This window comes from Thermobia domestica, chromosome 3 (genome assembly GCF_964235325.1).
Source record: "Thermobia domestica chromosome 3, izTheDome1.hap1.1, whole genome shotgun sequence".
In the NCBI taxonomy this organism is placed as follows: domain Eukaryota; kingdom Metazoa; phylum Arthropoda; class Insecta; order Zygentoma; family Lepismatidae; genus Thermobia; species Thermobia domestica.
Window position 1 is genome coordinate 38,579,221 of NC_137456.1, and position 17,926 is coordinate 38,597,146.

Here is a 17,926-nt window from a genome sequence, read left to right on the forward strand (position 1 = left end):
TAATTGAATATTGAACTCTCAGATTTCACAGCAACAAATAATTTAGTTTAAATATCTACCGTACTAATTAAAAGGAAACTAATATTTTAATTTCTGAACGTACTATTAAGTAGTGCTAATGTGTATTTGAAATAAGATGCATATGACATAAAAAAAACCGTAACCGTATCGTATGATTAATTCGTGCATATATGCCTTGTATCCAGGGGTAAAAGGAATCTGAAGAGGTAAGGGGACGCATGACGTCATCCCTGCCTATCTTTGCCCATTGTAATTTATAGGAAGTGGAGGGACGTCATATACAGGGTGTTTCAAAACAACGCCAACAACGTTTGGAAGATGATTCCTGATACCAAGATAAGACGAAAAGTATAGACCAACTTGGGTGCACAAATGCTTCCTTTCGGAGTTATAGGCTGTCAAAAAACATGAAAAATCAACTTTAAAGGTCCATAGCTCCAATACTATGAGACCTACCGTAGTAGGGTCAAGACTTCACTTAGGAACTAATATGCACACTATCCAAAAATCCATGTTTCAGAATTCTAAGGCACTCACGCAACAATTTTTATAGATGGAGTTTGGCTACAGGCATATAATTTGAAATACTCAGCAACTACTTCTATAAAAATATTGCAGAAGTACAGCAGGATTCTGAAACTTGAATATTTGAATAGGGCACATACTAGTTCCGAAGTCAAGTCTTCACCCGACTGCGGTAGGTCCCATAGTTTCGGAGTTATGGACTTTTAAAGCTCATTTTTTTAATGTTTTCGGCAGCCTATAACTCCGAAAGGAAGGAATTATGCACCCAGGTTGGTCTATATATATTTTTTCTTATCTTGGTGTCAGCAATCACCTCTCAAACGTTGTCGTGTTGTTTTGAAACACCCTGTATATATTGCACATATACCTTGTATCGCAAGATGGTTTTCAAACCAGAAATGGGCATTTTTCTCACTTGCCCTCACTTTCATTGAATTTCCTCACACTGACCTTAGTTCGCCCTCACTTTCAAATAATATTGATGCTTTACCCTTTCTCATATTTACGCTCTCTTGCTCTCATCCTCAAATAATATAAATGACCTCATACCTATCCTTAATCAACTCCCTCACACTCACTCTACTTCCTCACTCGCCCTCACCCTCACATACTCTTATCCTCAACCAATTTACTTACACTCACTTTCAGTCAATTTCTTCACCCTCATTCTCACTATCATGTACTGAAATGAAGCTGAGAGTAAAATGAGTGAGGGTGCCTATCTCAGTTTCGAACTTGATTATGTATAGTTTGTCCATTTTAAGCATTTATCTCTAAGATGATAAGCAAGTAGATAACATTGCCGCTGTAGCCATAACATGGAGACAAGTCTCCAGAAGACTTGGTCGACCAATCAGATTTTTTAGTATGCTGCGCCGAAGCATTTTGATCTCTGACATTGATAAATAATTTCAGCAGTGAACCAAGTGCGCTGTATATCTATGTGGCTTGACGAGACGAGGTTATGAAGATCCTATTGTAAAATGATCTTATGATTAATGATGATCAAACGGACAGACTATGTGATATTCTATTTTGAGAATTTCCTAATACAGTAATAATGCGATAAAATTAAATCAACAGTCTCTTGTAAGTTCAAGATTAAGGTCTAAATTTTGTAATTTCAGTGAAATAAGAGACGTGAATTATGTTCTAGTTACTAAAGATGAAAGAGAAAAGTGTTAATTATACTTTTATAGCTCCCGGTAAGAAATAAGATCATTCTAAACTATGATCTTATTAAATCATCACATCATAATTGAAAGCATAATTGAATAACTTTTTCTATCAGGCTTACGAAATCCGTTGATGTGAGTTCCCTCACCGAAGTTTGCTTGGAACCTCATTGTAACGCTAGCATGTCTCACCTAATCTTCGGAAGATTAAAAAACAAAATTTTTCAAATTATTTTAAAAATTAGATTCAAACTTCCAGATTTTATCCGAAATGGTCAGCTTCCTGATGAGAATGTCGCAAAAAGAAAATATCCAAAATTAAGCCTCTATTTATTCATCAATATCAATTCTCGTGGTCATATGGTTAGCGTGGGAGACACGAGTTTGATTCCCTTTGGGAATTTATGTGGTTCGGATCCTACGTTAAGCTGTAGGTCTACGTCTTATATAGCCCCGGTGTTGAAAGAGACGCTAAATTTCAATTCAACTAACCAAGCAATAGAAATCGATGTATAATAAGATCAATATATAACTACTAATTTATTATCTAAATTAAAAAGTTTGTTTTTGAGTGCCATCAGCAACAATTATAAAGCAATTTGAGTTGAGTTGATTTTGAGTTTAACGTCCCGTTCAGCAGCGAGGCTATATGAGACGTGGACCTACTGATTAACGTGGAATCCGAACCACATGAGCTCCCGCCGAGAATCGAACCCGGGCCTCCCACGCCAAAGGCGCGTACACTAACCGCTTAGCCACGGAGGAGTTCTAAAAGTAATTTGATAACAGAAAAAATTGCTGTAAATAAATCAGCAAACAACTTTCTTTGCAAGTTTAAACTCAATGAAAATCTAATATTTAAATAAAAATTCTGTGAAAGGTTGATTCTCAACAATATTCAATGAGAAAAAAACATTTCTCAATTTTTGAGAATTTTCGAAAGAAAATTAACGATATTAGTTGCACAATCAGCGACAGAAGTTCTTCCCGTTTGATGAATTTAATTTCCTAAATAACTTCAGGATGGAAGAACAATTTAGGTACAGTCTTCAGTAAATTAAATATAATGTAATTTTCTGTACGTTCCAGCCTTGAAACTCGGTGAAACTGTGTACGTTCCATCGTTATTTGCAAAGTAAATTTTACCAAACGGAAAGAAGTTTTGTCCATGACTGTACAACATTAATTCCGTCATTAAAACACATCAATATAAATAAACAAGTTTTTACAAGATTACATCCTTCAAATTGGAAATTTCAAATAATTTTGAGTTTGGACAAAATAAAGATTATATTTGGATTTTCAATTCCCGCAAAAGTGTAGTTTTCGATAATTCAGAAAATAGTTGGAATACTGGCTCTCATCTGGTACAGTGCTCAGCTCTGATGCATGCAATGCAGGTGCGTATCTAGAAATTTTCAATGGGGGAGGAAGGCGAGGCTGAAAATTTTGGGGCAAAACTGAATACAACATAGGCATATTTTGTGTTGAACATGAATCCAGATATGCAAGTATAGCTATTATATACACACACATTATATATATATATATATATATATATATATATATATATATATATATATATATATATATATATATATATATATATATATATATATATATATATATTAACGAACATATGCGCAAGAGAAAAATGCCAGGAACAGAGAACCGAATTGAAGTGGGGGCTTTAAAGCGTTTCGCTGCAATAACATATTCGCTTGTTACCATAAAAGTGTTTGTTGGTGTATGTATGTGTATGGTGGAAGATAGAGATGAAGAGTCATTCTGTTGAAGATATGCTGCCTTTTGTTCTAAATTTCAACAAGAAACGTTAGGTGACAATTCCACGAGTTTTTCTTTTATCGCTGCAAGAACATTAAAAAAAAATCCTTGACTCAATGGGGGAGCTCAAGCCGGGAGCCCCCTAAATACGCCACTGGGTGCGTGGATTTCTGGTTTGATTCCAGCTTGCGGAAAATGGGCTTTGTGGTAGACAATCACCATGTGCGATGAGTTTTCTCAGGTTTTTCCTGTTTCCTCCCACTTTCTTTATTGCCACCGTTTCATTTATTATTGTAATCACCGTCTCCCTCAACTGCGGAGTGTAAACAAGCAAACAAACAAACAAAAACTAACCTTCATCTGATGGTTTTGTTACAGTGAGACTTCTGTGCATATCAAACCTTCGTGATCTTCGTGATGGATCGTACAACTTTCCCTTTCGTTGGGTTTGATAATAGAATTAAATTCATATTGCAGACAGCACTGTCGTATACAAAAAATACTGCTAAATATCTTGATACTTTTTTCGATAACGTAAATTTTGTTTTCAATAGAAATTATTAATAAATAATATAATAATAATAAGTAAAAGATAAATAATATAAATAATAATTAAAAGATAATACGCTTCTGCTGACGACTGCAGAGTGAATATCTGTGGATGTCCAAATGATAATCCATAAAACATCTATCTCTTGTATAATATTGGCATGAACATCCAGCAATGGACGTTCTAGTGTTGTCAAAGCCATAAACGTTGACCATAATTTATCTTAAGAGAGAGAGAGAAAAAAACTATAATTTATGCACAGGAGACCTTGTTAAATTAAGCAGGTACTTCAGTGCACATACACAACATATGGGAAATAATTAGAAGTTGTAAAACTTGCTACCGTACAACTGGTTTCTTTTTTGATGTTTCACGGCCTTCATAAATTGTGAAACTGTGTCATGTTACACATGTGTTTAAACAGTTAGTCAACACAAAATAATACCCTGTATCTTTCCTACTTTTTTCCTAAACATATTAGAAAATATGAACGTATTATTAAACAATTCGGTGGCTTCTATTAAAGTAAATAAGATTGAATAGTTTCTGTTTTCTGAAGCAAACTGTTAGTAAAGCAAAACTGACCAAAGCACCGAATATATATTAATAGTACAGTAGAACCTCTCTCGTCCGCCCGCGGCTGGTTCGCCACTCCGGTTGATCCGACCGTGCTCGAGCCGAACTTGCCCCGACTCGTCGGTAATTTACGAGGCCCATTGTCATTTACGGCCGTCGCGGCATTTTTTTTTACTTGTTGTTAGTGCATATCTGCTTTAGTGCTCCGTCATCTCTTGTCTCGTTTCTTTGGTTCTGTGTGTTTTCTGTATTGTACTCTGGAGATTTTAGTGCTTACTGTTCATTTGTGTTTACTGTAGGAAACAATACAGTCATTTTTGACTCCAAAGTTGTTTATTTTACTGTAAATCCGTATTTTTCTGTATTTTCTGATAATCCGACATTTTCTGCGTACCAACCATACCCATTCCCAAATGTGACGGATTAGAGGGGTTCTACTGTACTTGTGTATTATTAATAGCCTATATATAGTATTATTATTGTATACTAGGGTGCCTTCTGACCCGGAAAACCTTGAAAATCTTGAATTAGCTTGGAAATTATTGTTTACCTGGAAAACCTGGGAAAAAACTAAAATTTCCTCCAAATTACCATTTTCACAACATTTGTCCAGTTTCCTTAAGGGTTTATGTGAGTACGAGGATGGTGACCATGGGGGTACCTAAACTGTCTGTCACTGTTTTTATTTACTTGTGATAAGTTTATTTTCTCATTTCTTTACTCTTTCTTGCAGTAGAGTTTCCATAAGCTACAGCTGAAATTTCTATCCTTTTTGACAATTAGAAGCATGCTTTTTATTACACGTATACATCTTATGTAGTATGGGAAGCCCTTTTCTCATTTCAATTCGCGTGTATCTATCATTTGTGAGTTTGATTTATGATCTGCTGTATGAGAATAAATTTTTAAATTAAAGTAACTAGGCATTCTTCATCAAAGAAAAATATACAGGAACATTTGATAATATCAATTAACGTATGTTTAAAATTTAAATTAATATATTTTTTAGAGCTTCCTCATATAGTAAAACAAAATGTAAAAATGTTACTAATACCAATACAAAGAATTAGGCACACGGGAGTTAAAGGTGAGAACACTGCTTGCCTTTGTTTGTTACACACATGGGTAAAAGTGAGAGGGAACGCGAGTGGACGCCGTTATCCCACTTCCAAAAAATATCTTTAACGTTCCCCACTTCCCCAAAAAATAAAATGGACAAAGATGGTGTCGTCCTACTTGCGACAGGAACTGTTAACTGTCCTATGAGCGACCGATTCGATCTGTTAACTGGTCTATGAGTCATCGATTCGTTCATACTAAGATAATGGAAGAGGATAAGGACGCATCTTTCTTTACCTTGTTTCACACTAGTGTGATTTAGAACCTAACAAAATGTACTATGAAAAATTTACGTACCTAGGGGTCTCATTTCTTCCAGTCGTTTCACAATTACAAGGAACATACACCCTTAACATTCTTCTTGCTTAATCATAAATTTCAAATGTAACCTTACCCTTACATTCATGAGTACAAAGCATTCTTCAATAAGCATTGCAGACAAATATTGATAACAAACTATTAAAGAATATGATATATATTTTTTCTTAACTTCCCCTTACACTTTATCCAGAATTGGGACTGGCAACGTTTTTGAAATGTTTTTCTCATATTATTCATAGAGTCTTAGGAAGTCTAAAAAGTAGATAGTTGATGAAACTGTTACATATGGTGCTTTGCTTGGTGAGTGATTAGATTAGTTGATGAAACTGTCACACGTTTGTTTTCCAAAATAAAATATGGTGCTTTGCTTGGTAAGTAATTAGATTTGAAGTAAATTAAGTACAGAAAGCAGAACTTTTGGAGAAATGAGGTATTGCAATTGGCTTTTCAATAATTAAATACATGGGTATATACTTTTCATGGAAATATCCCTGCTGTCTCGTTAAGTTATTTGATATGGTTTATGTGAATCTAACTCAAAGTTAAGATAGACCTGTTTTATTTGCACTCACAGTAGAGGGGAAATATATTTGACGGACAGTGTTTTTCATAGCAAGATTGTTCGGACGCTAATAACGCCAGAGGCAAACATATTTTACGATAGGGAATCATATCATCCCAATGTAAATTAATCGGTCGCTCATAGGACAGATAATAGTTCCTGTCGCTAATATGACTGTCGCTTCTAGGACTAATTCACAAAGATAGGCACGGGGTACGGCGTGACGTCATGCGTCCCCTATCTTTTCAGTTCCACTTTTTGCCTTGGTTACACACATTTTTCACAACTGGCCTTTGGGTAGAGTTTATTAACAATAACAACTTTCCTTTGTTTAAAAAAATATATAAACCTGGAAAATAATATAAATAGATTCTGGTGATATACTCTCATGCTATACTCAAACGAAATTTAACATGAACAATTACCCACAAGTTTCTATGCATTCCTTAGTAAATTTCTACTCCTGCTGGAGGTCGTACCAGGCCCGTGTCTAGGGGGAATCTCTCTTACGAATACCTTGAGTCCCCTGAAACTTTATATACATATATACGAGTAAATAAAGAGAGAGAAAGACACTATGTACCTATACCACCCACGGAAGAACTTCTTGTTGGCATTATTTTATTCATAACGCACTTGGACAATACTTGAGCGCAAAGTACGAATCTCACCTCTGGTTTGATCCGAGGTCATGTGGTTGACAACATCGTGTTTGTGTTTTCTCCCAGTTCTCCCATTTCCTCCCACCATCTCATTCCACCAATTCTATAAAGTATCCCTCTTCTTTAGCCATCATGTCATAATGGCTATCATGTCGTGGGACCTAAAACTGGAAGGATGCATTTCATTTCATCAATTGAAGGTCATGTTCAGAATCCAACAATTGAAGCAACACAACCGTTCTTTAATTACGTTCAAAGACGTAAGGATGAACATAATTTATTATTAACAACGGATTTATTGTTCGAGTATCCTGCATTTGTAAGTCTTTGGAAATGGAGGTGAATATACGAACAAGATCCCAAATAAGTTCATAGAAAGGTTTCCTGATACAGATCGATACACATCAAAATGCAGCGCGGCAGTTGATCGATAAATTTCGTAAAACTGGATCAGTGAAGGATGCACCGAGATCAGTCAGGATGCTGTTAACACATCCAATAACATAAAGTGTGTCATTGCATGTCTAGATGCACGTCGAGGACGCTCTAACACTTACTGTAACATGGATTCATATGTGAATATTGTAAAATGTAAAATTCTTAACGTATTTCTTGACATTAAAATTGTTCTGACTTATATCTACAATAAGTGCAATGTGATAGTTTGCTGACCTGGTTATGTTTTCGGTAAAAGATTGTACAAAAAATTCATGTTTAGATATCTACAGTAAATTGAGTTGAGTTGATTTTGAGTTTAACATCCCGTTCAGCAGCGAGGCTATATGAGACGTGGATCTACTGATTAACGTGGAATCCGAACCACATGAGCTCCCGCCGGGAATCGAACCCGGGTCTCCCACGCCAAAGACGCGTACGTTAACCGCTTAGAACATATCTACAGTAAAGTTTTCATTGAACATAATTAAATTACAAGGTGTTAGACAATTATTTTTAGAGAGGCTGTTTGGGAGTATTTGATCTCTCTACACTCACCTCTCTAAAAATTGGTGTACAAGTACTGGAACATTCTTAAACATGGATATTTGGATAGTTCACATACCAGTTCCTCAGTGATGTCTTGAAACGACTACGATAGGTCCCATAGTAGTGGAGCTATGAACTTTTAAAGTTCACTTGTTTCACGTTCGGCACCCTATAACTTCGAAACTATTTACTTCTGAGCACAGGTTCATATGAACTTTTTCTCTTATTTTGATATAAGGAATCTGTTCCCAAAATATTGGACACATTTTTTGTAACACCCTGTATAAATTTGGATATATTATTCCACTTCTTGGCAGATTGTAATGCAAAGTCATTTCTACAACAATCGCTTTACTTAACTTTCACACAGTACAAATGGAAGAAATTTTAATTTCCCACAAAACCTGTCAATCTTTAGTTTATATGTCATACATAAATAAATTCTTATTTTGAATTGCTAATATCTTTTGTTTGTTTTAAAATGTAAATAAGCTGAAGCATTTTCTATTTATTTTTTTTTAATGCCTTTCACTTATAATATTTTAAAATGTATTAAGTAAAATGTATTTCTCTCTATCATGAAAAGGTTTATGAAGCTATTGTTTTCGATATACATTTTCTAAATAATCTGTAACTCTGACTTGTGACAATACGACAGGTCTCATGTGCACGATTCGAGGAATCATCTTCGTAGCATTTTGAGGAGGTCATTCCACTCTTAATATTAAATCATCTGTTATGTTGTAAGATTACGCAGCAACTTCTTATGTAGAAAGTAGGTCACAGTCATTGCCAGGATTCACTTTCTACACAAACATACCACACGTTCACAGAAAGAAAGAAAAAAAGAAACGTTTAAACAGTAACACACCTGCTAATTAAGGCTGGTCAAGGATATTGTCTTTCTTAGACGTCAGAAAATGAAACTATATTGGTTCTCTTTTACTTCATTTTTTTGTTTTTAAATGTTTGCAAAAAATACGTGATTTACGGAATGTACAGGTTTTATGACTTCATTAACTTGTTTCTTTGAGCAATTCTTACATACGCTGCAAGTGCACGCAATAGCATTTTTTACATGACGGCTTCAGGTAGTCAAATGGTTCAAGTATTAACTATATGTTTTTTTTTGGGGGGGAGAGGGATGGTCACGGTAGCTCAGTGGTAGAGCGTTCACCTCTAGTGCATGGGGTCCTTGGTTCAATCCCAACTCGCGTCAATTCGGTTTTGTGGTGGACAAACACTGTGTTTGTGGGTTTTCTCGGGGTTCTCCCATTTCCTCCCACTTTCTTCATTCCATCATTGTATTCATTTCTCATCATAACAGCCTCCTTTAGCCTAGCTGACAGAATCGTGGGACGTAAAACTAAATCATTTCTTTTCATATGTTTTTTTTTAATTATACTAAATCACTGTCAGATCATCTGCCAAAGAGTCATTGCTAAATTAAATTTTGGATAATGGGAAGAATGCTTTTCATATTATTATAAAGATGTTTAACGTTAAAATAATAATAATATTCGCATTTCCTTATCATAATTCACTGCGGTCTATCAAGAATACCATTGTAAGCAGTTGCTAGACATACGGTGTGCATTGGTGGAAATTCTTACAGAGTATGTTGATAATCAAAATCTCACTGATTTTACACCGCCTTTTCCGTAAGCAGAATTGAGTCCTTACTGCAAGTTTCCAAGCTTATTATTCTTACTTATAACCTAACAATAGCTATCTGGTGCCTATGTGGTTACATCTTTGAATGGGAAACCCAAATTCGATCATAGGTGGGAACATATGTGGTTCAGAAGATATACTGAAACTGTGCGTCCTAGGACAACCTCATATAGTTTGGATAGTAGAAAGAAATATTAGGGGTTTCACTACACTCCCTTTATCATATCTTCTTATTTTTAAGGAGTTTAGTTTACTAAAACTTATTTCTGTATTTAAGGGCCGCTGTGGCTCACTGGTAGAGCGTTCACCTCTGGTGCTTGGGGTCCCGGTTTCGATCCTAGTCCCTGCCAAGTGAACTTTGGGGTGGACAAACACCGTGTGCGTTGGTTTTCTCGGAGTTCTCCCGTTTCCTCCCACTTTCTTCATTCCACCAATTCATTCATTTCTCATAATCACCGTCTCCTTACCGGCATAACCGTGGGACATAAAACTCAAAGATTTCATTTTATTTTCATTTTTTTTCTGTATTTACTCTCTCTGTCTGTCTGACCGGAAGACAAAAAAAATCTTAGTACTTGATGGATCAGCATTCATTTTGGCCAGGGTGCAGAGGTTCTAAAGTTGGGAATAGAAATGAAATGAAATCTTTGAGTTTTACGTCCCACGGTTATGCCGGTTAGGCTAAAGGAGACGGTGATGATGAGTAATGAATGAAATGGTGGAATGAAGAAAGTGGGAGGAAACGGGAGAACCCCGAGAAAACCCACGCACACGGTGTTTGTCCACCACAAAGTTCACTTGGCGGGGGCTGGGATCGAACCCGGGACCCCAAGCACCAGAGGTGAACGCTCTACCACTGAGCCACCGAGGCCCCTAAAGTTGGGAATCGAATTTCTTAAGGGAAAAGATATTCAAACTGGAAATGATAGAAAGCAACATTTTTCGGTTTTAACATTGATCCCGATAGAATCAACCGTAATAGACAGCAAGAAGTGATTTCGTGCATCGATTAAGCATCCCAAGAATGCATTTCAACTCTATCCTTGACTCTCTACCAAAACCGAAAGTGATAGAAATTCACTGCAATTTCCAGTTTTAATATTTATCTACATAGAGTAAAAACGATTTTTTTTAGAATTGATTCATTTTTTTTATTAGGCAAGTTTCTTTCCTTAGTAGGTACTAATTCTTCTATGCACTTGTTTCCCTTAGTATGTATCCAAGAATTAGTATATTAAGTAAGTTTCCATCCCTTAGTTTGTACCGATAAAAGTTTAACTTGTACCGATGTCACTTCTCTCAAAAAACTGCCAGCGCAAACAGATATAGTGCAGTTGCGAACTAAACCAACTTTTCTTATCATCATTAAGATTGTCAAAAGGGTATTTTGTGGCCATGTATGGACTTTTGATGAGTCCAATAGTACCACCATTACGAAGGTTAGTCTCTTGTCAATTTCACCAAGAGGCACAAAGAATATTGATAAATAACGTTGAACTATTAGAGCTTGGTCTTTGAGGGAAAAGATGGTTTTGTTTATGTGTAAACTATAATTACGGTTTCTAATTTTTGATAACACCAATGTAATAATTAAATGAAATCACAACCTCTTAGTTCAACGTTTCACAGTATTACACCTATACTGGATACATCTGAAACTTTTATCCAATTTTTCTGTACATAACTGCAACCACTGTTCTAAATATTATAATATATTGCCGAAACCAAAACCCATTTTTTATTTTATTTTTTTCACCAAGCCATATAATGCGGGTATGTTGATACGAGGCTCTTGTGAATGATCCTGCTTCAGAAGAGTGACAAAAGTGGGGTGATGAAGGTTGTAGCGTCATCGTTACTAGAGTATCCGGAAAGAAAAATGACAACTGTACATCATAACTTGAGAAGAAGTGCTATTCTAACGCCACCATTTTGTCACACTTTTTAGGGTAACGGGAAAAATAAACAAATATAATGATATTTTTTTAAAGTTTAGAGGCAGCATCCATCAGACTAGAAAACGATATTCGTACAATGAACGTGAATTATTTGCTACTGTGTACTTACATTAAATGGAATATAGGTATTAAACTATAAGAGCGACGTACACATCTATCTATTTATGTAGCTCAAAAGTGATGAATTTACTGCAACAAACCATCGACTTGTCCAGGTGTGCTTATACCCTCAAATTTATCATCCCCCCGAAATTTTCCATCCTCCAGTTAGATTTTACTATTTGCAACTTAAGAAACAAAAAATGTCTGCACAAAAACATTCTGAAGAGAGCAATCTGCGTCTTAAAACAAACTTGAAAGCATTCCTTTTCTTGTTTTCGTTCAAATTTCAACACTTTCGACTTTATGAAACTAGTCAATAGCGTAAGTAAACAATTCTCTTTATAATTTAATAAAATAAAAACTCAAAAAGCAGTGCTTTAATAAGAAGTAAGGAATTAAATGAAGAAATAGATTTGAAGCTAAAAGCATTAGGCACTCTTCCTAAGATTGAGTGCTGAAGTTTTTCATGGATGTAAAGAAAGTGCTTCCCTATAATCCATTATAACCCAAAGTTTTTAGTCTTACTCTCATTTTTTTCATTTTAACAAACCAAAAATTATTTTCATATTTTTAATGTATTTTATAAAATCACTGTTCGAAAGTCGTATCAGGGGTAACGGACATAAAAGGATTCCCTCTTGAGTAATCCTAATAAATATATATATATATATATATATATTCATACCATCGAAATGTTTAATTAGGAAGAGGCATGTACTCTTAGATAGTTGTAATCTAACTTCTAGTACGCGTGATTCTGAGTTTTATTACAAATGAGTATTCATTATCCATTGCTTAATACAGTGGTACTCAAACTGTGGTTTACGATTGGTTTAAGGGGCACTCGATGTTAGAACGTCAATAGAGCTTAGCTTAGATTACTGTCTTTGGTGGCCAGTGTCAACGGAAAATTCTTGACACACTAAGAAACGCTAGCGGAGCGCCTCTTGGACGATTAATGTAGGCATGAAATATTGGAGTTTTACATTAAATCAGTTTAAAGTAATGCAGTAATTTATATATAGTGGTATAAAAATGTATCTTTCAGAGGGCAATTATCCCCACCGCCCTCCCCCGTGGAATCACCAGTGCTAAAGATAAAATGAACCAAACTTCTGGAAACCACTGGCCTAACATGAGACATACACATAATTAATCTTGAAAATACTGTAATTTTTATACTGTGCAGAAAATAATTCGAAATTATTCATCAATGTATTAAAATTATGTAGTACCACAGTAAAAATAAATTAGGCTTTTAGTACGTCATTTACAATTTGAAGTTTAACATAACGACCACATGATCTTTAGCATATGTTTCCTTAATAACATTTCTCTTTCTTTTTTTTTAAAAAAAAGTGTGTATAATTATATGTATTTTGTTTCTATTGATATGCAATTGAAACAATGGAACGCCATTATTTACGTAACTATACGCACATTAGAAATTCAAAACAATAATTTTAGGAATAATCCCCAAAAATGGGTCAAAAGATTGCGATCTTGGCCAATAATTAGTTTTTGAATCAGGGGCCACAGAATTTTTGAACGGCCCCTAAATCGAGTTTTTTTTTTTTTTTTTTAATTTACGAAATAAGCATATCATACTGAGTTAAGTGATAGTTTAGGTTTGGCTACACTATCTGTAGTTTCCCAAATACAAGGCCTACCAGAAAATTTTTGACTGAAATATATTGGATCTTTTGATCCAAAAATCGGGGATAATTGTTTCAAAATTCTAATTTAATGGTAAAATAAAAGTATCGTTCACTACAGATAACTTTGTCATATCTGTTTCTTGATTATATTGTCTCCTTGGTATAAACAACCGTTGCGGTGATTGTATGCAAGTACTTATCCTCGCGATAAGATTTTAAAGTTTTTGATTATGTTCTGAAAAATTATGAGAAAAATCTCTGGAATTAATCAAGAACATGTTGTAGGGGTTCTTCTTTTACAGAATGTGATTCGTTGATATTAAATGCTCGCAATAGCCTGTTGAAAGCTCATATTTTGTCTCACATAGGTTTCTTTTCTTTCTTTCTTTTTTCTTTTCTTTGGCCTAACTGTGTCCTTCGTTCAGAATTTGTATATATGCGTCTTCATTGCTGCCAAGTGTTTCTTCTATTAAAGTAAGCACCATAGTAAGATTGAGTTATATGTTGTTTTACTTAAAATGCAAATATTGTACGTTGACTATATGTTATGACAAGACAACTCAACATATTTAACGAAATTCTCATGTTTCGTATTTTTACATTTTTCCCTAAAATGTCTTTATTTATTTATTTATTTTTACCTTCCGATCGTAATTCGGTCCTGTGAGTGACAGGTAATCGAAAGTCTATTGCACTGAAAAGGAAGAAGACACAGATTATCTGAAAAGAAATAAATGCTTGCTTACCGATATTGACGATGCCATGATTGGTGAGCTCCCAACAAGATTGTAGCCGAAGAATGCTTAGGGTATTACTCTGTTTGGGGCTGAAGTATCCCAAAGCAGTGTCCGTCACATGATAAGCTTGCAAATTAAACTCATACAGCGACGGGAGTAACTGGGCAATGGCCCCCACAGCCTCATCCGCAATGTTGATGCAGTCTGTGATGGTTAGGGACACAATCCGTGGGGTGAGGCACGCCCAGAGCCCTGCCTCACTCACTTCATTACAGCTACTTAGCTCCAGCTCAAACAGGCACTGGAGGTGGTCCAGAAGAGTTTCAAGACCTTTGTCACTCACATTCGAGCACCGAAGGCTTATAGAATGGACGTGCTTAGAAGAATGAGGGTAGTTGTTGATAAAATCAAAAATGTCCTCATCGCTGGCACCCATTAGAGACACGGTGTCAAACCCGCGACGGTGTAGAGATTGATAAAATCGTCTACGCAGTTCTGTGGTACCTTCAGCGCTTTTGCCTCTAAGTTCCCGGCAATGCAAAACTGGAATAAGTCCTGACCAGAACCGCGGCTGGTATAGTATGTCACGCCACCTACTGCACACCTGAGCTAAAGTACGTCTTTCATGGGGTGTAAAATAAAGGAAAAACTTCGAGAGAAACTTCTCGTCCATCATAAGCTCATCCCAGGTTAAACCCGGCCGAAGAACGGCTGCTAGAGCTGAACTCACTGTGGGCGCCGCTGCCGCAACTTTCCGGCTTCCAGCACCGTTCATTGCAGCAGCTGATTTCATTTTGCCGACCAAATACCTAGTTGGCTTTTCCGGTGGACTAACTTTATCAGTTTTCCCCATTGGTAAACCATTCTTCCCAGCCACTGTTCCCATCACACTACCATTTCCACCGCTGCCTGCAACGCCTCCACCACAGAAAACATTGGTCACTCTTTCCATTACACTGGCTTTACCCATTCCTGACCTTCCATCATTACCATTCTCCTTATCTCGGTGCTTGTTTCGCAAACCAAGACCATTGATTCTTTTGGACAATTCAGCACTTGCCCGCTCTACAACACCTTGCGCCGAAATTGACATTTTATTAAATTATAATTTTTCCAAAAAATATTTTATTTTTTCCTCTTTGAATAATAGCGATTTCTTCAATCAAGATCCACACGCATTATTCTTGGATTTTGTTTTAAATGTTTTTATTTTAGCTCACTATCAAGACACTTTCTTCATTGATAGTTGTAAAACTAAAAATTCAGAACCGCACACAATAACAAGGAAAAAAGGGAGAAAAATCACCGAAAACACTGTATTTTTTAAAAAATAGTTGAAAATTCACTTGAGAAACCACATTAGCAGGCAACCGGAAGGGGACAAACTTAAAAACACAAATGACAGATACAGGTAATTATTTCATCGTAGTGAACGAGGCACATGGGATTTTTATTATTATTATTGAAAAGTAGATAAAAAGAATGAGATACGGCTTTCGTTCATATCACATCAATTACTACGTCCTCAGTGCGTGTTGTTAGTAGCTAAAGCAGTGTTCCGTTTTGTTGGCTACATAAATGTTTTCTTCCTTCGCGAGGGTTAGGGTACGATAGCGAACGAGAACGCACCACTTGTCACAGTTCGTTCCCCCTGCGCGAATCGCCCAACACTCAACTTCACTCACTTCTCGCACACAACACAGCACAACACTCGCTTACCGACCAGCAGCGACTAGTCCTGTCAGGAGGGGGGAGCGTGGAACGAGGACATAGAGGGAGCTAGCTGCTTTTCCACACGATACACAGGAGAATCGTCGATATCAAGCTTATCCTGCGCATTCTCTATACTGCGCAACCGAGCGCGCGCACTGTTGCCAAATTTCCACAATACTGCATGCTGATCGATATTTTTACAGATCACCTGTTTAATAATCAGCGTTATGTACTCGTATACAAGCATGAAATACGGTAAAAGAGTAAAGAACAGAAAAAAAGAAGACCTCTATACATACACAGGGAAACAAAGGGGCTCTAAAGAATAATAAAGGTAAAACATGCATTAAAAAGCAACTTTTACATGGGCGGGAAGAAAATGCGTGTGCATGATTCTTTGGCCTTTTAGATTTTTTTTTTTTTGTTTCTTTTAATTTCTTTTTCCAAACCATTGTCTCTGCAGCAAATTAATAGCGTGCACATATCCATGCATACGAATGAAAACAACTCTATTTAAACCAAAGTCCATTCTCCGCATCAAAAAGCTATTGTCTTTTTTTCTTCACGAGATTCTTTTGTATATTTTTTTTCATTTGCTTTTTTTTCTCTTTAAACTAAATAGGCTACAATGCTTAATAACATTACTTATTACGTATATCCTAACTCAGAGAAGTCCTAGATTAAAAGTGCAAGCGTTCAAGCTTAAACTAATTGGGGGACACCTTAATTAATCGTTTGCCTTCAGTGATCAAAGTAGAGGGGGGAGGACAGCAATATTTCTGAATATTGATAAGGAAAATCTATGGTAATTTAAATGTTATCATCATTTTCTGCTCAGAGCACACAATATTTGCATATTCTTCTATAGAGAAAATTAGCTTGATAGAACGAAAAATCAATGAAAAAGTATTAGGGGAAAAAAATGAAGAGTGAAAAGCATTATAAAAGATAGTTTTAAAACTAAAATAGCAATAGAAACTGATCGATTATTATTTGAGAATAAGTTGTATTATTAGAGATGTGATAAAGGTATGGTAGAAGGTAAGAGAAGAAGGAGAAGGAAAATATTGCAACTCGAAGACTATATTAAGAACAGCACATCTTACATGAAAAAGAAGATTAATTAGATTCATCACGTTAATGAGGTTCATCATAGTGCATGAAAGGTTCTCAACCTGTGGCAAGTGACCTACAAGTGATGACAGAGTACTTATAATAACATTAATGATGATATTGCCTATTATTATACAAACACTATTATTAATCACGATATAAACAAGACTAATATAGTATTTCTACTGGGGAAAATGTGCTGGCTCTGCGAAGGGTGGTCTCTAATGCTCTCGCCTTTGGTGCGAGCGCTCCCGGGTTCGATTTCCGGTGAGGATTCGGTCGAAGAAATGTAAAAGCTTTTCCAGGCTAGCCGTCCTGAGTGAGGGTTTTCCTCATTCACTCCAGGCAACCAGAGCGTTTCCTTCCAATCCTTTCTTCCTTCTCTTTCCTCGGATAGTGTGACGTCATCCCTCATACGTGATGGGCTAACATAGTCATAGGTGCCCAAAGCCCAGAAATCTAAATCCTAATCCTAATCCTGGAGGAAATGTGAGAACACATTAAGTTTACTAAACAAAGATCTGAAACACCGATATGTATCAATTAATATACTTTGGTGCATAAAAGAAGCACTTTTTGTTTTCATTCCAGCAATATAATGGATCTGGATTTTTACATGCTTTTCCTTAACTCACAATGGCTCTCACGTGTCCTGTTTGAGCTTTGTCCTTAAAGCTTGCAACTTTAATTT

The 17,926-nt window shown here is 36.0% G+C and overlaps 1 protein-coding gene across 1 annotated transcript in view; it reads right to left on the reverse strand.

Annotated features, from left to right (window-relative positions):
• Window positions 1–16,189, reverse strand: part of LOC145680298 (uncharacterized) — a 505,146-nt gene extending 488,957 nt beyond the window's left edge. Inside the window, exon 1 of the mRNA XM_081750660.1 lies at window positions 14,419–16,189. Within this exon, the coding sequence (XP_081606786.1) occupies window positions 14,419–15,502 (1,084 nt within the window). The 5' untranslated portion in view covers window positions 15,503–16,189. The remainder of the gene's footprint in view (window positions 1–14,418) is intronic.
• Window positions 16,190–17,926: the final 1,737 nt, after the last annotated feature.